This window comes from Gobio gobio (genome assembly GCF_949357685.1).
Source record: "Gobio gobio genome assembly, chromosome: 1".
Lineage (NCBI taxonomy): Eukaryota > Metazoa > Chordata > Actinopteri > Cypriniformes > Gobionidae > Gobio > Gobio gobio.
The window spans coordinates 17436804-17460441 of record NC_137097.1 but is presented as its reverse complement, the minus strand read 5'-3'; the positions used below and the strand labels follow the sequence as shown (position 1 = coordinate 17460441).

At 39.8% G+C, this 23638-nt stretch overlaps 1 protein-coding gene across 1 annotated transcript; it reads right to left on the bottom strand.

The window, feature by feature from the left end:
* Nucleotides 1–2061: 2061 nt before the first annotated feature.
* Nucleotides 2062–23390, bottom strand: LOC307128511 (uncharacterized protein). The gene is made up of 3 exons (XM_079820424.1): nt 23330–23390; nt 13381–13718; nt 2062–3677 (listed from the first exon to the last, which is right to left on the bottom strand). Exons 2-3 carry the CDS (start codon nt 13664–13666, stop codon nt 2794–2796), a joined length of 1170 nt encoding a protein of 389 aa, XP_079676550.1. The 5' UTR covers nt 13667–13718; nt 23330–23390; the 3' UTR covers nt 2062–2793.
* Nucleotides 23391–23638: the final 248 nt, after the last annotated feature.

Below are 23638 nucleotides of genomic sequence, written 5' to 3'. Positions count from 1 at the left end.
GCTGATTCATAATGCTTCGAAGCTTCATGATGCTGTGGTTTGAAATCGGTCATCACTATTTAAGTCGTTATTTAGGTTTTAGCACAAAAACTATTCTTGTCGCTTCATAAAGTTATTGTAGAACCACTGTAGTGAGATGGACTTTGTAACGACGTCTTTAGTACCTTTTATGGGTCTTGAGAGTGCACAGTGCATTGTGCCGATGGAGGCCTTTCTGAGCCATCGGATTTACACTAAAATATCTTCATTTGTGTTCCGAAGATGAACGGAGGTCTGACGGGTGTCCAACAACATGAGGAGACGTCATTAATGACAGAATTTTCCATTTTGGGTGAACTAACCCTTTAAGAGATTGCACTTTGTGCATTGGAAGCACTCAAAGGTCTGTTTTGTATAGCTACCTCTGTAAAACAGGAAGTTATTTATTCATTTTTTTCAGAAGTTGTAGCATATTCCCTTTGTAAAGCTACAGAACTTGTTTGACTCGATGTTTTGTGAATTTGAGCCATGTGTTTATTAAGGTCTTCAATAAAACAAGATGAGAACTTAAATATTCCCAGCACTTTCTGTGATGTAGTGCTTTTTTTCTCTTTTTCATCAAACCGCAGTTTTTGCAAGTTTCCGCAATTTTATTGCATAACTATCCCACATTTTCCATCGCATTTTTTAAGAAAACGTGCCGCATAATCAAGGATTTTTGCCCGCAACAATCACATTTTTCTGGAAGGCCGTGGCATTTAAATGATGCCCAATTGGCACTAAGGGGCCTAAAGTGTGCCAAGAAAATATCCCCCACACCATTACACCACCACCACCAGCCTGCACAGTGGAAACAAGGCATGATGGATCCATGTTCTCATTCTGCTTACGCCAAATTCTGACTCTACCATCTGAATGTCTCAACGGAAATTGAGACTCATCAGACCAAGCAATTCCATCGCATTTTTAATGAAAACGTGCCGCATAATCAAGGATTTTTGCCCGCAACAATCACAAAAAAAGACAAATTTTTCTGGAAGGACTGGCTGTATTAAAGTGGAAGAGAAGATCCGTTCATGTGCCCCTTCTCTTGAGTTGAGCTGCACCAGAGTGATCTCACGCCACAGGGTATTCATGTTTTTGAATTTCGTTAAAAAAAAAAATTGACGTAATTTGAAATCTGAGACTTTGTTTCATGTCAATAGTAACAAAGCACAAAGATTATTGGGATTTATTGGATTGGAGGCGCGCTACAATGTCCCGTTCATTCATCAACTGAAAAAAGGATGACTAATCGATTCTTGGGATTTAAGAATAGATATTGGTTTGTAAAAATGAGAATCGATTAAAATCGATATTTTTTACCCATCCCTAATATTTAGACAAAATGCTAACAGCTCAACGAGGTTTCATTTGTTAACATTAGTTAATGCATTAGCTAACATGAACTAACAATGAGCAATATTTTTTAAAGCAATAATTAATCCTTGTTAGTTCACAGTTGGACACACCGGTAATGTCAGTGCGAGTAGCTGGCATCTGTGGTGGTATCTAGTCTGGGGATCTCGGACATTCTCCCACAATCAATTATACTCCATGTTACCGCTATGGCCATTTTGTGTGTCTAGGCTGAGTACACTTCTCCAGTTTCTCCAGAGGAGGCAGCACCTGATCTAGTTTTCCCCGTGGTGGCGGCATCTGCCCATGAACTTCCTGTCTGCCCTGATGCGGCCACGGAGGTTGTCCATGAACTTCCTGTTTGTTACATTACAACCACAGAGGCCGCCTGTGAAATCCCATTCCCTTTCGTTCAGTCACTACGTAGTGATGTAGATTCGGAGAGCAATTACATTCCCACACAACCTTGGTGTTCGTCAAAAGCAGTTGATAATTCAGCCTGGGTTTTTTTCCGCGGGTGGTGGGAGACGGACGGCTTCAGCAACTCCTTCACCACTAACGGAGCGAGCTGAAAAATACTTTTCCCGGACCACAACATCATGGCCACCAACAAAACTCAGCAGTGATTGTTCTTGCTCCGTGTAACGGAGTTCGTTTGTTCAGGGAAGGAGGCGGGAAACGGCGAACGGTTAACAACTTTTAATCAAATAATAAACACAAAATGAAAGTAAAAGCGGCAGCCCCTCACGGACGACTGCCGCGCACATACATAACAAAACGTAAACAAAACACAACTTCAAATCCAGGCCTGGTCCTCTCTCCTTCACCGGTGTTGCCCGTCCTTATATGCCTCCGTGCTCCATTATGAGAGGACTCGAGACCGGTGTGTCTCATTCTCAATCACGCACACCGATCTCGCTCGCTCGTCCACCTCGCCACACTCCGGCTTTACACTTTACACACTTCCGACATTCGTCAGCGGTGCCACACACTCGCATCTTTCACCGCCACCATTACTGAACTACAACTCAAACTAGCGCACAACATCAACGTCATCGCTCTCAGCCACTCCCTCTGTTCGCTGATTGGACAGATAAAAAATTGTTCGGGAGAAAACCTAAGCATATACAGCAGTACCAGACGTAGTACTGAAACAAAATGAAAATTGAGCAGAAGTACGTAGGAGGGCGGAGCCAGGCTAGTAAAACCGTTCTCTCATAAGTGAATCCTCATGTGGCGCTTAAAGCTGACTTTATATTTGAAACTTTCTCCACAGAGATCACATGTGAACGGCTTCTCTCCAGTGTGAATTCTCATGTGGGAATCAAGATTTCCTTTATGGTTGAAATCTTTTCCACACTGAGGGCACACGTAAGGTTTTTCTCCAGTGTGAACTCTCATGTGTGCGTCAAGGATTTATTTTCTGTTAAAACTTTTTCCACACTGTTGGCAGGTGTAAGGCTTCTCTCCAGTGTGAACTCTCATGTGTGTGTTAAGGTTTACTTTTCTGTTAAAACTTTTTCCACAGTATTGGCAGGTGAACGGCTTCTCTCCAGTGTGAACTCTCATGTGTGTGTTAAGGTTTACTTTTCTGTTAAAACTTTTTCCACAGTATTGGCAGGTGAACGCTTTCTCTCCAGTGTGAGTTATCATGTGTGTGTCAAGGTGTGCTTTTCTGTTGAAACTCTTTCCACACTGTTGGCAGGTGATCGGCTTCTCTCCAGTGTGAGTTATCATGTGTGTGTCAAGGATTCCTTTTCTGTTGAAACTCTTTCCACACTGAGGGCACGTGTAGAGTTTCTCTCCAGTGTGAATTCTCATGTGGGCTTTAAGGTTTCCATGTTGTTCAAAACCCTTTCCATACCGTCTGCAGGTGTAGGAGCTCTCTCCAGTGTGAATTCTCATGTGTCTGTCAATGTTTCTTTTTTGATTGAAACTCTTTCCACACTGTTTGCAGGTGCAGAGTTTCTCTTCAGAGTGAATTTTCATGTGGACTGTAAAGTTTTCATTATGATCAAAACTTATTCCACACTGTCGGCAGGTGTAAGGCTTCTCTCCAGTGTGAATTCTCATGTGATCTGAAATATTTCTTTGTTGATTCAAACCCTTTCTACCCTGAAAGCTTGTGAAGTAACTTGTTTCTTTATTTTCATTTTTTTCTTTGGTTGTTTTTAAAGTCTTTTCAGTCTGTGAGCAACTAAAATATGTTTCTTCAGTTATGAAATTATGATGACTCTCACATTGATCTTTTTCTTCCGTTTCCTTTAGTACTTCACACTCCTCTTTCAACAGCATCAGGTCTAAGGCAAAAAAGACAAAAGTTAACCTCAGTTTAATAGCACACCACAACAGCCATCAAAACATTTGTAAAGCATTAACCCCTAGAGGTCCGGCAAGACCAACTCACTTTTTTTATACTCCATTGATTTTAGTAATACAGACAAGTGCTATACATCATTCAAATCTGTTAAGTTTTTAATTGTTTTTTGCACTCACAATAAAAAAACTAAATGCTGTGCTATTTGCAAAACAAAGAAAACAAACATGATGTGCGATTTGCCGGCTTTCTCTCAATGAAGTCCATTCTGATACTTTGCAGAAAATGAACTGCAACTTAGTTAATACTTGTCACACAACATATGAGGCATATGTCTAAAGAAATGTCAGGTTTTTAAATGATGAACATCAACTTGAACGGAAATATTCTCTGTTTATGTAATCCATTTAAAAAGAGAAATGTCAGTTGTTCACATGCTGCCTCATCTGCTAATGGGCCACGCCCACGGATCGTGCGCTCTATTCAAAGGCTAATTCTGAGGAGATCTATGCAAACAAGTTAAAACCCACAACAACTCTGTAAAACACATCAAGTTTAGTGTGATGAATTTACATCGCTTTGAGATGCGGTGAGGAATAATCCTGTAATAATTTACCTCAGAAGAAAAGTTGGTTTCATTTCGAGGAACAACGGATCCAGCCGAGGATTGTGACAGTTACATTTATTCTCTGTTCTTCTGATCGCGATATAGACTAATCGCGATATAGACTTCTAATCGCGATATAGTATCTGCGAATATTAAACCGCAAAAAGACTGTTTAAATATGAATCCTGTATATTCTGCATGTATGAATAAATAGAACTGACGTGCACTTTTACTTACTACACACATACTTACAATTTTCACAGTTTTCCAAAACTATATTGAGATGAGTGAAATCTCTATGTAATAAATAATTACATAAAATGTTTTAGGAATCGTATTAAACTGCAGATTAACATGTATAGGCTCTGTAATAGAACAGATATAGCATATTTCACAAATCATAAAATATCATAGACGCAAGCAGAGCTGCCAACTCTCACGCATTGGCCGTGAGACACACACATTTGATTGGTTTCACACGCTCACACGCCACACCCCCGATTTCTCACGCTGAAGTGCCAACCCGGTCTGTCAAATGCCTGAAAGATGAGTTTATCTATATATCTATGTCTACACGTTGAGCCGATCATGCTTTCGGTGAGGGGGTTCAAGATAAATGGGCAAATAAATAGGGTGTTGCGCGACCTAAAGCTACATTCCGTTTTGGGTTCTAACGAGAACGAGCCTGTAATGAGCGAAGTGGAGCGCTGTGACGCTCAGAGGTGCGTTTCCCGAAAGTGTCGTTCGCTAGCTATGGTCACAAGTTCCGTCATTATAAGCATAGTTAAACGAGTCGTGTTTCCCGAAACCAGTTCCAACGAACGTTCGCAAACAGCATCGCAAAGTTGATTTGCATACATTTTGTTCTTGCACTGATGTTAAATTTGTAGCCATTTTGCACTTGGTCAGCCAGTTTGAGATATAGGCTATATTTGAGTACTGTGTGTAGGGCCTAATGATTCTGACAGTTTTTTCCATTGAAATGACTGGGGAAAAGTGTCCCAATAACCCTGAATGCCTATACTCTTTGAAATAATTACATTGCATTATGAAGCTTGAAACCCCAAATATTATAACATTCTTCATGAATAATTATTCAGTTATTTGTAACAATCTCATTGTAAAAAAGAAGAAGAAAAAGAAACATGGTTTCAATGTAGCCAGCTACTTTTTGATAGTAACTTGTAGTGTAGCTACTTTCAAAAGGGTAGCTTGAATATAACTTAACTACTCAAAGTAGTTTTTACTACAACACTGTTTTTTTTAGATCAGCCACAGCAAAAAAAGAACCACACAAAAGACAGAAGAGCAACAGACAGGACAGATAGTTATTTTCCTTTTTCTTCCCTGTAAAAGTATGCTGTAGGTTGATGTATAATCAATTTGTTCTATTTAGACAAAACCCTGCCTCTACATAGTGCTTTAAAATTGTGTGTGTGTGTGTGTGTGTGTGTGTGTGTGTGTGTGTGTGTGTGTGTGTGTGTGTGTGTGTGTGTGTGTGTGTGTGTGTGTGTGTGTGTGTGCGTGTGTGTGTCTATAGGATATAGGCTACTGTATACAAAGCGTCATATAGATGCATTTTGTCTTAATAGAAATAATTAATTATCAACCTTATCTATCAAAGGCAAAAAAGAAATCAACAACAAAAAGAGTGTTTTCTATGATGTGTGTGTAGCTATTATATATATTTTTTTGCTTTGTTCACGGCAAAATTTTGGTTGGCCCCACCAAATCTCACTCTAAGTTTTTTTGAAAAGTTGGCAGCTCTGCGCAAGAATGTTTAGACAAGATTTCTTTGGCCTGTTTTGGACAGATTATGAAGGGTTTACTGTAAAGTAGCCTAGTGTCACATCAATAAAGATTTTGTTCGCAAAGTTCTGCTCAGATGCTATAAATGAAGTCCAGTCAAACGTTTGGACATTACTATTTGAATGAATGTTTTTGAAAGAAGCAATTTGTTTGACCAAAAATACAATAAAAAATCTATTTAAAATAAAGGTTTTCTATTTGGATAGACATATACTATAAAATATAATTTATTTCTGTGATGCAAAGCTGAATTTTGATTAGCCATTACTTCATTTATTCATCCAAGAATCCTGAAAAAAGTATCACAGGTTTTATATATATATATATATATATATATATATATATATATATATATATATATATATATATATATATATATATATATATATATATATATATATATATATATATATATATATATATATATATATATAGAAGCACAGCAGTTTCCAACATTGATAGTAAATCAGGATTTATTTCCAGGCATAACTGAGTACTCAAAATGTGCCTTTGACTCTCAAATGTATTTTGTACTGTTTTTTCCTCACATTCTTTCATGCCGTTTCTTCACATACAGTGGGGTGAACAAGTATTTGATACACTGCCGATTTTGCAGGTTTCACTTACAAAGCATGTAGAAGGCTGTAATTTTTATCAAATGTACTCTTCAACTGTGAGAGAGACGTAATCTAAAACAAAAATCCAGAAAATCCCATTGTATGATTTTTAAGTAATTCATTTACATTTTATTGCATGACATAAGTTTTTGATACATCAGAAAAGCAGAACTTAATATTTGGTACAGAAACCTTCAATTACAGTGATCATACGTTTCCTATAGTTCTTGACCAGGTTTGCACACACTGCAGCAGGGATATTGGCCCACTCCATGCAGACCTTCTCCAGATCCTTCAGGTTTCGGGGCTGTCGCTGGGCAATACAGACTTTCAGCTCCCTCCACAGATTTTCTATTGGGTTCAGGTCTGGAGACTGGCTAGGCCACTCCAGGACCTTGAGATGCTTTTCGCGGAGCCACTCCTTAGTTGCCCTGGCTGTGTGTTTCGGGTCGTTGTCATGCTGGAAGACCCAGCCATGACCCATCTTCAATGCTCTTACTGAGGGAAGGAGGATGTTGGCCAAGAAGATCTCGCGATACATGGCCCCATCCATCCTCCCCTCAATATGGTGCAGTCCCCAAAGAATGATGTTTCCACCTCCATACTTCACGGTTGTGATGGTGTTCTTGGGGTTGTACTCATCCTTCTTCTTCCTCCAAACACGGCGAGAGGAATTTAGACCAAAAAGCTCTATTTTTGTCTCCTCAGACCACATGACCATCTCCCATTTCTCAGGGGGACCTTGCGTGCGCAGCAGAATTTTAATCCATGACGGCGTAGTGTGTTACTAATGGTTTTCTTTGAGACTGTGGTCCCAGCTTTCTTAAGGGTCATTGACCAGGTCCTGCCGTGTAGTTCTGGGCTGATCTCTCACCTTCCTCATGATCATTGATGCCCCACGAGGTGAGATCTCGCATGGTGCCCCAGACTGAGGGAAATTGACTGTCATCTTGAACTTCTTCCATTTTCTAATAATTGCGCCAACAGTTGTTGCCTTCTCCCCAAGCTGCTTGCCTATCGTCCTGTAGCCCATCCCAGCTTTGTGCAGGTCTACAATTTTATCCCTGATGTCTTTACACACACTCTAAAAAAAAAAAAGGTTCTATATTGCACCAAAAATGGTTCTTGGCTCGTAATCATAGGGGAACCTTTTTTAGTGCTATATAGCACCAATTTTGGTGCTTCAGTGGTTCTTCAGCGGTTCTTCAGAGGTTCTTCACCGGTTCTTTGACTAAGGTGCTATATAGCACCCCTGAAGAACCGCTGAAGAACCACTGAAGCACCAAAATTGGTGCTATATAGCATTAAAAAAGGTTCCCCTATGATTACGAGCCTTTTTTTTTCAGAGTGCAGCTCTCTGTTCTGGGCCATTGTGGAGAGGTTGGAGTCTGTTTGATTGAGTGTGTGGACAGGTGTCTTTTATACAGGTAACAAGTTCAAACAAGTGTAGTTAAAGGGCACCTATTATGCAAAATTCACTTTAACATGGTGTTTAAACATAAATTTGGTTTAGCAGTGTGTGTACACAATCACCCTATAATGGTAAAAATCCACCCATTCCTTTTTTAATCCCCATAAATCATAAGCAGTGTCTCAGAGCAAGCCATTTGCAGAATCCTGGTAAAGCCCCACCCACGAGTGTTGATGGGGTCTATTAGCAAAGACCCCGCCCTCAGAGAGCTGTACACAGGCCGCCATTTTTATCTCCTCGCCAGAGCATTTAACAGCAGCATTCAAGTAAGAAATGTGTTCTTAATAAAGCTACTAAAGTTCATTCAGTCAAGAGTCGTGAGTGATTTTCTGTTTATCTTCTGTTTGATTCATATTAACAGCAGATATAGCAGTAAGTAACATTACTGTATATTACACTGCTTTCACTTTAGTAACGTTACACGGATCTAATACGAACACAGGATTTCTGTATTTGCTGCATAAGTGCAGACATAACCAACTGTATTCATGTGAACTTTGTGTTTCTGAAATAAAAGTGTGTGCATTTGACATTTTAATTGCAATAACACAAGAAAGAGCACTAGTCTAGTTGAACAGCCTAATCACGGTCCGACATCCAGCTCTCTGTGCGCATGCGTCGGGTGTGTGTGCTCAAGTTGAGAGTGTTAAGGCTTTAAAACATGCAGATGCCTTCTGGTGTGGGGAGCATTTGCATTAAAGGAGACACGCAGAAAACAGCTAATTTTACTCAAACCCAAAAATGAGCATTTTGAAAATAGTATATTAAATAATCTGTCATGAATTTTGATCTGAAATTTTACAGACACACTTTGGGGACACCTGAGACTTATATTACATCTGGAAAAAGGGGCATAATAGGCGCCCTTTAATACAGGTAATGAGTGGAGAACAGGAGGGCTTCTTAAAGATAAACTAACAGGTCTGTGAGAGCCGGAATTGTTACTGGTTGGTAGGTGATCAAATACTTATGTCATGCAATAAAATGCAAATTAATTATTTAAAAATCATACAATGTGATTTCCTGAATTTTTGCGTCTCACAGTTGAAGAGTACCTATGATAAAAATGACAGACCTCTACATGCTTTGTAAGCAGGAAAACCTGCAAAATTGGCAGTGTATCAAATACTTGTTCTCCCCACTGTACGTGACTCAAAGGCTCATTCATTATGCAGCTCATTATGCGGTTCTGTCTTCTCAGGTGTGAATCACTAGCCTGACGTCATCATACTCAATTCTAGGCAGAATTTGAGTCTGATACGGCTCCGTTGGGCTGTGATTATGGGGCGTGTTTCAACCGAACCAGAAAAGACCTCAATTGGATAGACCTATGTGGTGAGGTGGGCGTGGTTTCGCAAGGTCTGCGGGCGGAGAGAAGGAAAGGAACCGAGCGGTGAGTAAGCGGCTCAAACGCAGATTACAAACACCTGTCTCTGATTGCAGTAATTGGCGTGGAGAGCGCATATAAAGCCGGTGCGAGAGAGAGAGATGGGGAGAGAGAGGGACTGGGACATCGCCAGCGCTACACCTGCGAGAGTTCAACGAGAGTTTACTGTGTGTGTTTGAGAGAGACTGCTGCCGTTTGCGCCCACGAGCGCTGTTTACGTTCAGTTCTGAGTTATATAATAAAAAGTGCGAGTCCCAGTAAAGCCGACCCCTGTCTTCTTCCTTCCTTGCCTACACGAACATTCATCACACTTCGTTGAACTCTCGCCGGTGTAGCGCTGGCGATGTCCCAGTCCCTCTCCGCTCGGTTCCTTTCCTTCTCTCCGCCCGCAGACCTCGCGAAACCACGCCCACCTCACCACAACCTACAACCAATCAGAGCAACGGAGCGACGCATAACGTTAGTTGTCAAATGTCAACAGAACTCAACTGCACTGTGTTGCCAAGTCCGCGGGTTGAAGCGACCCCAAATTATGTGATATACAGACCCAGGAATGCGAATTTTACAGACCTGCCAACCTTGAAGAAACTTTATGAGTACAACCCCCCCCCCCCCCCCCACTGCGGGCACCCAGCGCACCCGATAGCCCACAGCCAATGTACGCTCCACCGTTGTCCACCCACCAGTAAGTAATCTATGAGATACCTAACACTAAAATACATAATATACACAATATACTTTCACCAATTACGATTTATTAGCTACTCCATAAACAAATACAAGTAGACCATAAATGTTATACAGTTACTGCAAACCCATTATTGTGTTCAGGATATTATATACAAAAAAGACTGATGATGGTTAAACGTCATACAAAAATAGAACCAAAGACAGATTAAACACAAATAGTAAGATAAATAACAAACTACCGTATTCAATAGCAAAAGTGTTTGTTTTCCAGTAGATGGCAGCAATCTTCCACTAAACTATGGCACATTTCATATTTTCACTATGAATGAAACTGAGTAGTAGATATTTTATTTGAATTTGACATAAAATGTTGCTATTATATAAATAGACTATTATTACTAATTTACATGTACATTTAATTTAATATTTAATCAAATTAAATATGAATTTTAATTAATAAATAAAAATGTATATAATTTAACACAACTGTAGAGTAAAAACATTAATAAAAAACTGATATTCCATGCGTTTAAAAAAATCTGACAAGATTAAGGTAAAGTCACACTGTCTGGTGCCTCTCTAGACAACCCAGCACAATTGTTTGCATAAAGTTTAAGGTAAAAATAACTGCCATTCATTTACTAGTATCTTAATACTATGCAATTAGATAAACTGTTCATTCATTACATCACTTTACCTCTGTCTTTATCCCCATTTTTCATCTTCCCTGCATCAGAGGGCTTTGGTCTTTTTGATACTGTAGGGTAGGCTATGGCAGACTATAATGCTAATTTATAATGTGTCATGTGAATTCGACCATCTGTCACAATCAGGTAACTTTTTGTCTACTGGTGCGAGTTAAGCACCCTCAAACGAAAGCAATGCTTTCTACATTGAATGTGGCAAGACGCGACGCAACACAACACAACCGTTATGTTAATTCATTTTATACCAGCAGGTCAAACAAAATCATACAAGAAAAGAATTATGGAGATTTAATATTACAGAAACGCCAACTCTATTCATTCACTAAAATTCGCTGAAAGTCAACCGCGCAACGTGCATGTTCACATTTTAATTATCCATAACAACCCCAAAACTTGCCCGCTTGCCTTGCACATCTGCTAATAAACCACGGGCAAAGTTTTTCGACTACTTTTTTACCTTTTTTTTGTTGCTGTGGATGTTATTGAGCTTGTTGAAGTTTAGCTCTTGCGTTCTTCTGAACATCTCGCGCTGCCATTGCCCGATGCCATTTTTATATCACTCCATAATCTGTCTGTTTAAATGCCTATTCCCTGAGTGGTAGGCTACAACGACTGGCTGTTTTAAAATATCTACGAGAAGAAGCCTAGGCCTCCATACTGACAGCTTGGCTCATAGCTTGCAGGTTTGCTTAGTGCACTGTAACAATATTTAAGAATGCATATATTTTTTTTCCATTTGATTGGTTCAACCGCCACTCGCCCAAATTTAAAATATATTTTTTCGTCAAGTCATCCGCGGCTGTAACCGCCAACAGCGTATCTCTGTGAGGCGGTTCAGCCATGGCATGCACGCCTGCAGTTATCCAGCCTGCCTAGCTCGCTTGATGCACTGACTGAAATGAAACGAACGCGCGCAGCGCGCGCTCAAAGCATTTGTCTAGGAGGGGCGGGCATGTAAGCGGAGGGTTAAAATGAAGCGCTCTGATTGTCCGAAAGCTTTTCACTCCACTTTCACGCTGTGGATCAACGTCATATATTGCACTGAAACCGGCGAAATGCGAGATGCAACAAAATGCGTACATAGAGAGCAGCGAATCGTACAAGCGTACCAAAGGGTCAAAATGCGTGCCGAGTACGAAAAATGCGTACATGTTGGCAGGTCTGATTTTAGCAGGCAGCCCTGCCAAAATAACACACATTTTACCCCCCAAATGCCTTTTTCTTCCCGGAGAACCTCCCCCGGAAAAGCTATTGGGCTTGTTTTGGCTAGTTTTGAGTAACATTAACAATTGGGCGGGTTTTGTTGTAAAAACTTGGCAACCCTGTCTGCACGCATGCTGGAATAAGTAGCCTAACGTTAGAAGAAAAAGATGAGTGTAAACGATCTTTGCCGGTGAACTATTGCTTTTATATTTGTAGGAAATAAAGATGACAAAAAATGTTTTAATAATTTGTGTGACTCTGCAGGACAGTGGCCCTCCAGGACCAAGTTTGGACACCCCAGGTGTAAACATAACTTTGATAACTTCAAATGTTTACACCAGGGGTGTCCAAACTTGGTCCTGGAAGGCCACTGTCTTAGAGAGTTTGGCACCAGCTTGCCTCAACACGCCTGCTGGAGGTGTCTAGTATGCCTAGTAAGACTTTGGCTGTGTCCGAAAACCTAGACAGCTGACTTGACTCGTTGCCTCGCTGCCTTATCAGAAAATGGCTTGTAAGGCAGCGTTTGTGCATGCGTTTGTGCTGATTTCGGACAGACTTAGGCAGTGTATCAGTTTAATGATCTACAGCAAAATAGAGCGAGCTTTGGTGAGAACCAAACAAATATTGAATTACTACATTAGTATTTTCTCGCTAGAAATGACATCAGAAGTGGAAAATGTTGGTAAAAGAAACCGTACATTTACACACAAACTGACCAGCAAACGCAACTTTCGGACTCCTCTTTTTTCCCCAGCTCAACTGTCACAGAATGGAAAGCACAGGATTGTGGGATATCAAAGGCAGCGAAGAAGACAAATATGCTGCCTTCAAAAATCGATCAGATGAAGGAGACAGGAAGTGAAGCTAACATTAGATTAGGACGTGCCTTGGTGCCTTCCTGCCTTGAAATTGGTCCTCCGAAGGCAGCATTTTTCAGGTTTCGGACGCAACCTACGATTAGCTATTTCAGGTGTGTTTGATTAGGGCTGGTGCTAAAAAATGTAAGTCGGATCTTCACAGCATTAGTGTTTGTCTGGTCATGTGATCTTAACATGTCTGTACCCGCTCCATGTCAAATAATAGCACTTAAATTATGACACTCATATGGCATTATTCAAAAATATCAATCATTTCTGTAGAGCTGGAGATTTTAATAATAATCAAATGACAGTTTAGTTTTGAGAATGAAACCAACCTGTTTGTTCCTCAGTTTCTTCAATCTTCACGTCTTCACTCTCCTCTTTCTCTGTTTGTTCCTCAGTTTCTTCATGTTTCACTCTCAATGTTTCTTCAATCTTCACGTCTTCTCTCTCCTCTTTCTCTGTTTGTTCCTTAGTTTCTTCATCTTTCACTCTCAATGTTTCTTCAATCTTCATGTCTTCTCTCTCCTCTTTCTCTGTTTGTTTCTCAGTTTCTTCATGTTTCACTCTGAATGTTTTCTCAATCTTCACGTCTTCACTCTCCTCTTTAATAAGCACCATCTTTATGTTGATGTGGATCTCAGTCACTTCACCAGGAGTTTTTCTGTTTGTCCTTTTTAAGATGAGAAATAGAAACAGAAATAAATCCACACTAATTCTCAGAGTGTCTCAATACAATAGTTGCAATACAAAGTATTTTTCAAGATATTATCCATGTTTTATGTCTCAATGACATGCAAGCAAACAACCAAATAAAGGATTTCAAAGAGAAAAAAAAAAAGGTATTCACTTCCTTCCGGTCACATGTCTAGGAAGCAAGGCGAAGGCAAACCCTCCCAAAGAAAGGTCATTTTCATGTTACTAATTGTTGACATATATACATCTACATCAGGGATGGGGAACCTTTTTCCTATCAAGGGCCATTTACATTTTTGTAACTTCCTTTAAGGACCATACTAAATTATTGAACATATATCACTAACAACACGATCACATGAGAATGCGTATCAATAGTACGAGTGTCCAATTTCATGGAATGTATACGGCAAAATTAGTTTACGCCAAGTGGCGTGTACATTCCACGCCTTTTGCTCATCACTAACCTCTCTAATGCGATGTTGGAACTGCTTCTCTTTAGCAAGGCGTCTGATGTCAGATGCCAGTGATGATGACGCTACTCGCAGCTGGTTTCCCAAGTTTGGGTCAGTCAGTCTTGAGCGGAATCGGGTCTTTGCAAGAGTTAGTTTTGAAAAGAACTGCTCACAGCAGTGGGTCGTAAAGTTTATAGAACTCGAGCAGAGGGAGGCTATTGTCCTTAGCTTTGAGCCCGTCATTGCTTTGCAGCTCAATTATTTCGTGTTGTAGGTTATCAGTTATCAGATGGCTCCACATTAAACGGCGTAGCAAATATCTGCAGTTCCTTTTGTCTACTTTTCACGTCCTGAAACCTTTCACCAAATGTCTGAAGCAGTTTTGCACACTTTTGTTCTTGCAGAGTAGGAAAATGCACAGTGTTACCCTTTTCCAGTTGCAATTGCCACACCTTTAATTTTCCTTTCGAATGATTTCACGTTTCAAAGCAGAGAAGCTGGTTTGGACCCTGGAGCTTGACGTTTAGCTCCACCAAGGCAGTGCTAGTGCTAGTTCAGAGCCAGAGCCTAGTTTCAAATTGGTTCTTTGTATTTCCACACACAAAGCACCAGCTCCGAACCAGGAAAAGTGGTTCTTAAGTAGCACCAAAACATTGCTGGTCTAGAAGTAAGAACCGTTTGCGTCAGGAGCTGGGGGCAGGGTTACCGTGACCAACAAGACCAACACAAACAAGCTTGTGACTGCCATTTTTTAAATAGTAGCTAATAAAGCTAATAGCTGCTCGATCTGTACAAATTACGGCGAGCTGCAAGAATGCGTTGGATTCGCTGTTTTGATGCCGATGTAGGATCGTAAAGCCATGTGCATCAATAGTAACGCAACATTCGCCATTGTTGAGGGAAGGCTTGTTGGAGATGCATTAGCGCTGCGCAGAACAATCGCCGTATGACAACGAAAGCAGACGACTCCTTATGCTTTTGATTCACTCATGCGGTGTTTTGATATCATACGCTGATCGTCTGCGCAGCGCTGGTGCATCTCGGACAAGACAGGTGTGTTTGTGTTTCCCGCTGCCTCGCTAGAGTCGCTGAGAAAAATGAGACGTATACAGTGATGTAAGACTGGCTCTGTAGTGGCTCTCTAGCCCGTGGAAAGTCTTGGTTATGTCCATCACAAAGGCCAAATCACACAGCCACTTGCCATCAGTGAGTTCCAAAACAGGTTTTCCCTTAATCTCCATGAATTGTTTAACTTCTTCCCTCAGTTTATAAAACCGTGTGAGCATATCTGCGTGACTCAGCCCTCGCACCTCACAATGGTAAACCAGATCTCCAGACTCAGACTCAAGACCACTCAGTAACTCTTTGAACTGGCAGCTGTTTAGCCCTCTACTTTTGATGAAATTAATGGTGGAAACGACAGTTGTCATTACACTGTGGAGCTTCAGGGAATGCGCACACAGACTCTCGATGTATGATACAGTTCAGCGATATTTGTTATGTCCGTTGTTTCATCGCAGGCCAGAGAGAAAAACTGGAGTTTTTTGCCGTCTTTCAGTGTTGTTTCAATGTCTTGTGCTATATCAGCAGTGTTGGGCACGTTACTTTAAAAAAGTAATTAGTTATAGTTACTAGTTACTTCTTACAAATAGTAACTGAGTTAGTAACTGAGTTACATCATTATAAAAGTAACTAATTACCAGGGAAAGTAACTAATGTGTTACTTTTTTTTTTCTTCAAATGTTCAAATATGTCAAATAACTTGGATGCCCCCAATATTAAATATGTTAAATGAATGAATTGGACACTAAATAGAATAAATTATTATTATAAAACATTGTACATTAATGTACACTATTGTAATGTTGCTGTGGGACAATGTGAGAGACACCTATCAAATTCAATATATTATTGTAAATATTATCAGTAGACCTACTATAGTGTACATATTGTGTAAATATTATCAGTAGACCTACTATAGTGTAAATATTGTGTAAATAGTATCAGTACTTCTTTACTACTCCTCTGGTACTGGAGCTCACGTTATCACCTGGGTTTTTAGCCACTAATGTTGTGGCTGTGATGACGTGAGGCTTCATTAGATTAGAAATAGAATTACTTGCCACCGACGTGGAGAGACTCTTTCTCCCTGGGCATAAGCTGCACTTACATAAACATTCTTACCTTTCACCTCAACGAGGGAAAAGTAGCGTTTATACTTTCAGTTTGCGAAGCTACCTTTGAAATCGTTGGACTGCCATCGCTGACTGGGCATATGCGTGTGCGTCATAGGTGTGTGTGTGAACTCAACCTATCAACCTCAACCTTGTCTCCAACCCACCAATCATCATCAGTTATGTGTACCACCCAACCCAACCCCCAACACGCATGGCTGGCGCGCGCACACACACACACACGCGCGCGCGTTGCAGGTCCGACTGACAGAGAGCCGGTTCGGATGAAAACCGCTTCAATGAGCTCAATTATAGTAACGCCGCATTTTTTTCCTCAGTAACGCTAACGGCGTTGTAACGGAAGAAACAGTAATTCGTTTGATTACTCGTTACTGAAAAAAGTAATTCCGTTAGTAACGCCGTTTATCTATAACGCCGTTATTCCCAACACTGTATATCAGTAATTCGTTCTGCGATGGTTTCTCGAGATAAACTGACACTTTGGGACAGTTTTACTTTGTCTGGTGTAGAAGCTCTGCAGCGCCAACAAGACACTCTTTCACCTTCTGAATGAGGTTTCAGCTTCTTCGCTATTAGCTCGCTCACCACAAAACTTGCATGAGTAACTCTGTCTCTGTCAGAATGCATTCTTGTGAAAACTGCTTGTTGGGCACCCAAACTTTATCCAAGCCTATTTGTCCTTGCAACTCATCCAGTTTAGCATGTTTCGAGCTGTAATGATGCTCGAGATTGGCCTTTTTCATCACTGCTAGCGCATCCCCACAAACTAGGCAAACTGGCTTGCCTTTCACTTCGACAAAAAAATTATTGTTTGTCCATTTTTCTTGAAAAGCCCGACATTCTGCATCTACTTTTCTTTTCTTGACTGTCCCCATTATGCATGTCAGCAATGACAAACACTATGTACCTGTTGCGTTCACCCTGACTGTGACCTGGACATATATTATATATTTATTATCTAATATAATTAGGGCTGCAGCTATCGATTCTTTTTGTAATCGATTAATCTAGCACTTAATCGATCGATTAGTCGGTTAAAGAAATTGTATGCATTGCCGCGATTGGTCTGACTGGCGCGTGAGAGAGACGAGGGTGCATGCGTGTGTGTGTGTGAAGGGGTTCTTTTTTTAGGCTATACTCTCTTGCAATTGAACGTGAATACGTTTACTACTTAAAAACATCAAAGCTAAACATCATATCTAGTCAAACCGCATCACCACATCGCTACAAATACAGTATGGGATTAAAATCAGTGAACATCAATGTATAGGCTGAGGCTACGTTTCAGTGAACCAGCATGGAGTGGATGTTTTTGGTTCAGATGCTGAATCATTGAAGTCGTTCTGCTGTAGAACGCCATCCCTACTTTGCAGTAGACACATTGCAACGTGTTCTCTTCTTTTTTAAGAATGCAATGATCCCAAACTTTAGACATTCTCTGCCGTTTATGGACATCTTTACTCTCCGCCATCGCGCCAACTAAATTCAAAATGTATCACGTGCTATGGTGTGCCTCCGGAATTAACGAGGCAGAGTTCTTGCCTCGAGGAATTTTTGTAATCGAGTTAATTGAGTAACTCGAGAAATCGTTTCAGCCCTAAATATAATATATAATAAGTAAGGGATAATGTACTTCCAGCCGGTTGTTATTGCAGAATAAACCCCGACAGAGTGATCAGGACCCCGACGCGAAACTCTATGAAGTAGAGCTTCGGCCAATCGCCTTCCGTATTCAGTTTATGGGAAAAGTGTTGAAAGTGCCTCTGCAGTTCAAAGTCACGGTCGTCAGATGTAGCGTCAGTTAAGTATCTCGAAGGCACTTTCAACACTTTTCCACGGAAGGCGATCAGCCGGAACTTAATAAACGTTTAAAGGTCCCATTCCGCATGATCCCATTGTTCAAACTTTAGTTAGTGTGTAATGTTGCTGTTAGAGCATAAATAATACCTGTAAAATTATAAAGCTCAAAGTTCAATGCCAAGCCAGATATTTTATTTAACAGAAGTTCCCTTTCAAAGCCTACAGCGAACGGCCGGCTTGAACTACATCCTGGTACTTCCTTCTATAATTACGTCAGTATAGAACAGTAGAACAGACTAACCTCCGCCCACAAAGAATACGCGAAAAAGGGGCGCGGTCTTGTTGCTGTCCCACGTGGAGAAGCGGACGGTCACGTGGAGAAAAGGAACTGTTGCGTTGAGTGTGTTTATTGCCATGTCGTCGAGACGCTGTTATTTTCATCCAGGAGTCAAATCACCTTTGTTTGGCTTTCCCAGGGACGCTGTAGAGATTATTGAACGCATACATCTCTCCGTTAAGAGGCGTGACCTTTCCAACGTGCGCTAAGCTGCTGTCGAATCACAACATGGGAACCGCTGGCACAATCAGAACTCGTTACGTATTTCTGAAGGAGGGACTTCATAGAACAGGAACTCACCAGCCATTTTTAGGACAGTGGAAACAGCGGTACACAGATGAGTAAATTGTGTGAAAAATACAGTTTTTTTACACGCGAAACATGAACACATGTTATATTGCACACTGTAAACACAATCAAAGCTTCAAAAAAACACGAAGAACGGGACCTTTAAATATGGATATTTTTCTTACACAAACGTGTGGATTCGCTTCAGAAGGCCTTTATTAACCCCCAGAGCCGTGCGGAGCACGTTATTTGACGGGCAGATGCATTTTTATGGATTTATAATGCTTGGATTAGCCAGGACATATTCGTCTGAAAGAAGAATGTCCTACACACCTAGGGTGACTTGAGGGTGAGTAAATAATTTTTTCATTTTTGGGTGAACTATCCCTTGCAGTCTACCATTGTAACCCGTGGTAGTGTTTTTGACAGTGGAGTGACACGTTAAGCATATAGTACCGGCATGGGCGTCGGAAGCAAAAAAATGTGGGTGGGTCCTCTCTCAGAAAAAGAAAATTACTGAAGCCTAGATGCCATTTATATTAAGTACTGTAGCCTACAAATATACGGCTTTGTTTGCTAAACGTCTGGTTGGGAAAGACAAAATTATGGAAATCGCGTTAGCACTGAGAGTGGCAATAGTGTTGTGGTAAGACGCATGGCACCAAGTTTTGACGCAAATCTACCTGCGGTTCGAATCCGCCTTTTGCCAAACTCATTTTCCCATCACATATCAGGTCGGAAAGGCATTTTTTTTTTATGAACAAAATATTAGAAAAGTGTAAATAAAGCATCTAACATGTCTTTAATAATAGGTGTTTATCGGTTAGGGGTAAGTAAACAGACGTGCTGAATTAGAGATGGTAAAAGTGAGTGGGTCCAATATCATTGATCGTAAAAAGTGGGTGGGTCTTGTCCCACAACACATACAATGGTTCCGACACCCATGAGTACCGGTCAAGATAGGATAGTACCCGGATGGGTGGTGTGTTATTCAGTTTGGCAGTTGTTATCAGGGAATAACATACCGCTGGAATGGGCGATTGACCAATCAGAATTAAGTATTCCACAGCGCCATGTAAAAATATAAAATAACAATTATATTGACAGTAATGCTGTTTACTTTTTTGTACATATTTTTTGTTGTTGTAATTCTAAGTTTTTGGGGGGTTTTTTTTTACTCTGGGGCAGATCAAACTGTACGGCCTGGAGGCCGGACGTTCCCCACTCCTAATCTACATAATCATGAAGATCTCTAGAATCATCCAAACAAAATCTTACAAGAGATCTATAGTGTTTTGTATTCTATAGTTCACTATAGTTGCCGGTGGGCAAATTACTTCCAAGTACATATAATGGGGAAATGGGGTATACTGTGTTAATAGGTTAATAAATCAAGATTTTTGCTTTCGTAATATCCCACTTAAAACATAACTTAACCCTTTAACTGACATTTCTTCTCTACAGTAGACCTTAATTCATTAGGGCAAAATATAGTATTTTATGATATTATGTCTTGTAAGGGCCAAGATATTGAGGACCCTTCGATCCAGTTTGGGTGCGTTTCATTCTAATCGGTCAAGGACCCTCATTCTCTTTATGACTAGTAGCTTATGATTTGTTTATAATGTGGAAATTCAGACAAGCAATGAGTTTACATTTACATTATAATATGAAATCACCAACTACAGTCAGCCATTGAATACTATGGGACTATTTTGATAAAAAAAAAATTAATATAGATGTAATTTTTTTGTTATTCGTCTATTTATTTATTTTCAATCAATTTGATACACAATGCCCTGTTGGGGCAACTTAATGGCTGTATGTAGTTCCAACACTTAAAGACAAATGTATTTGTTGTGTTTTCATATTCAAAAGATTATAAGATGGATCATAGATGCAGCTTTTTTTTGTTGTTGCATCGCATGTTCTTCGACTTTTATACATACCGTATTTCCTCCAATAAAAGCCGGGGCCTTTATTTACCTGAACTGCAGAAGGTCACCAGCTTTTATTTGAAGCAGGCTTTTATTAGGGGCAGGCCTGTATTTCGAATTCCATCTATTTGAAAAAATAATTGTTTTAAATAAACCGTTTTAAATGAAAAGCGATAGCGCTCCAGAGGACAGATATCATCAGGGGCGCGGGAAGTGGGGGGGTTTCAAAGGATTGCAAATGCAATGCACTTTTTAGTTAATTTTATTCATTTTAAGAATCTTATAATTTATTTGTAATAAACATTTTAAGTGGCCCATTAAAAAGTATTATTTATAAGTTGAATTATGTTTTTAAAACATACATGAGGTCATATTGTGACTGTTGCGGTGTGTGTGTTGAAAGAGCGGTAATATTTCCTCCAGTGGAGATCAAGCGCCTTTCTGGAGATCCGCTCATTTCTGAAGCTCATTCTGCTCAGCACCGCCGCTCAACCCAGAACCCCCTCTGTGACCTGCTGGATCAAATATAGGCCTATCTGAAATAAACACTAAAGGGCTGCCCCTGACTAAAGTTCTTTTCCTTTTCTAGTAGTTCATTTAAGCCCCGCTGCGCCTCCACCTCATGTCATTGTCTGTTATAGGCTATTTGCTTCTTATTTATTCAATCCGGACAATTTGGTTGATAAAACAGAGATTAAAATGAAGATACAATTTATACAAAACGAAATGTACTTTTGTGATATATTTGTTGTTCTTTCGTGTTTTATAGACTCGATATAAACTCTATAATTTCATTATTTTACTAACCCAACTAATGTGCTATGTGCTAATATGTACTAATGTTCTATATTTCACGTGAGGGAAAAAGCTTCCTTCCACTTAAGAAGAGCTGTGTTCCTTTAAGAACTTTTTATTTTAATATATATCTCTTTACATAAATATTATTTTGTACTTTAAAAAAAATCTATAATTTCGATATTTTTCTAACCCAACTAATGCGCGCACTTTTCTCAATCCGTTATGGAGCTGTTCAATTTTGATTTTGCATATTGTTTTTTAAATGTTCATTTGTGTTGTTCAAATGACCACTTTACAATATTTCAATAACATAATTTATTTTGAAGCCTATGCTGTTTTCTGGTACAAAATAAAATAGTTTAAGTGAAATGCAGAGTAAGATGTGTAAAAAAGACGAGAGGCTAAGAGATTGTCCAGATCATTTGTGTAGCTTTCACAGACTAACACACGCCACATCTCTCATAGACTACAGTATTTAAAACAGCAGATATGCATCAGTTATATTCTCTGTTTAATTTACAGAGCAATCCGTGCAAAGTGTTTAGGTTAAGTATAGAAGAGAGCAGGATTGTGACTCCCTGCGGGGGGCGATGGTCACGATGGTTTCGCTCCTTCTGCATAACCCTGCTGTACATTACGCTGAACTTGAATGCACATGAAATGAAAGGAAATAATTTTCCCCGGCCTTTATTTGTTCGTGCTGGCCACGCCCCCGGCCACTATCAGAGGCCTGGCGTTTAATTGACTACAGGCTTTTATTTGAGGAAATACGGTAATACATTTGCTTATGAATAAAGATTGATCTGTTGAAAGCAGTTATTTAGATGCCAATTGTTCTCTCCCTATTCAAATTTGACATTGAAGGGGTGCATAAAACATATTAGCCCACCGGCAACTATAGTTGCTGCACATTCAAATATGATTTTAAAGAAGAAAATAGCTGGGGAGAGTAAATGCAGAACATGTTCACAGGACACTTTAACATGACTATATGCTTGAAACCATTCAGGGGGAAAACTGGGCGACAGTTTCATAACTTAATGGGTTAAAGGGACAGTTTCATAACTTAATGGGTTAAAGGGACAGTTTCATAACTTAGTGGGTTAAAGGGACAGTTTCATAACTTAGTGGGTTAAAGGGACAGTTTCATAACTTAATGGGTTAAAGGGACAGTTTCATAACTTAGTGGGTTAAAGGGACAGTTTCATAACTTAGTGGGTTAAAGGGACAGTTTCATAACTTAATGGGTTAAAGGGACAGTTTCATAACTTAATGGGTTAAAGGGACAGTTTCACCCACAAATGAACAGTCTGTCATCTTTTACTCGTCATTTGGTTTCTCGTCATCTGCTTTGTTACAAACACTCTTCAAAATATCTTCTTTTGTGTTCAGCAGAACAAAGAAACTCAACAAAGAAATACAGGTTTGAAACAAATTTAAATTTTTGGGTGAACTATCCCTTTAATGGACCTAAATAACCAGATTAGACAAAAACACTCAAAACAAACACAACACATTAATAAAAGAATGCAAATTATAAAATTATTCAGACCCTTAGTATATTAGTATATCAGGTCGTATTATAAGTAGGCGAATTGGGACGCAGCATGTGTTCATGTTTGAACTGATTCACGAAATGAGCCGCTCCTTCTGTTACTCATGAGGTTCATTACGTTACTTTTCTCACACAACGCTGACAAATGTTAGATAAATCAATGAAGTGTTACACTTAATAATAAAACATTCGTTATTTTACTTTAAACGCTTAAAACACAAACCTTTCTTCAGCAGAATCACAACAGATGCAGGAGCGCGGCGCGGCCTTATGACGTCACACGCACATGGCAAAATAAAAGTCCCGTTCTTAAACTGTTGTCTAAAATCACAGACGTGCATAGAAATTTAAAAATTAGGAAAAAATTATTAAAAAGATGGCCAAATTCATGGTTTAATGTATTATTGTAATACATTTAATAACACAATGGTAAGTTAATAATACAGTTCACATTGAGAGTTAAACAATGCAGTCACTTCATTTTTTTGTGTCTGAATGAAGTACTTCTCACTACTAATTACTAATTAAAAAG

Bases quoted from the DNA above. Each gene is read 5' to 3' on its own strand.
- LOC307128511 (XM_079820424.1), bottom strand. From the start codon at position 13,666: ATGGTGCTTATTAAAGAGGAGAGTGAAGACGTGAAGATTGAGAAAACA. The intron at 3,678-13,380 runs GTTGGTTTCATT...TTTTTGCCTTAG, and splicing joins AGAAACTGAGGAACAAACAG to ACCTGATGCTGTTGAAAGAG.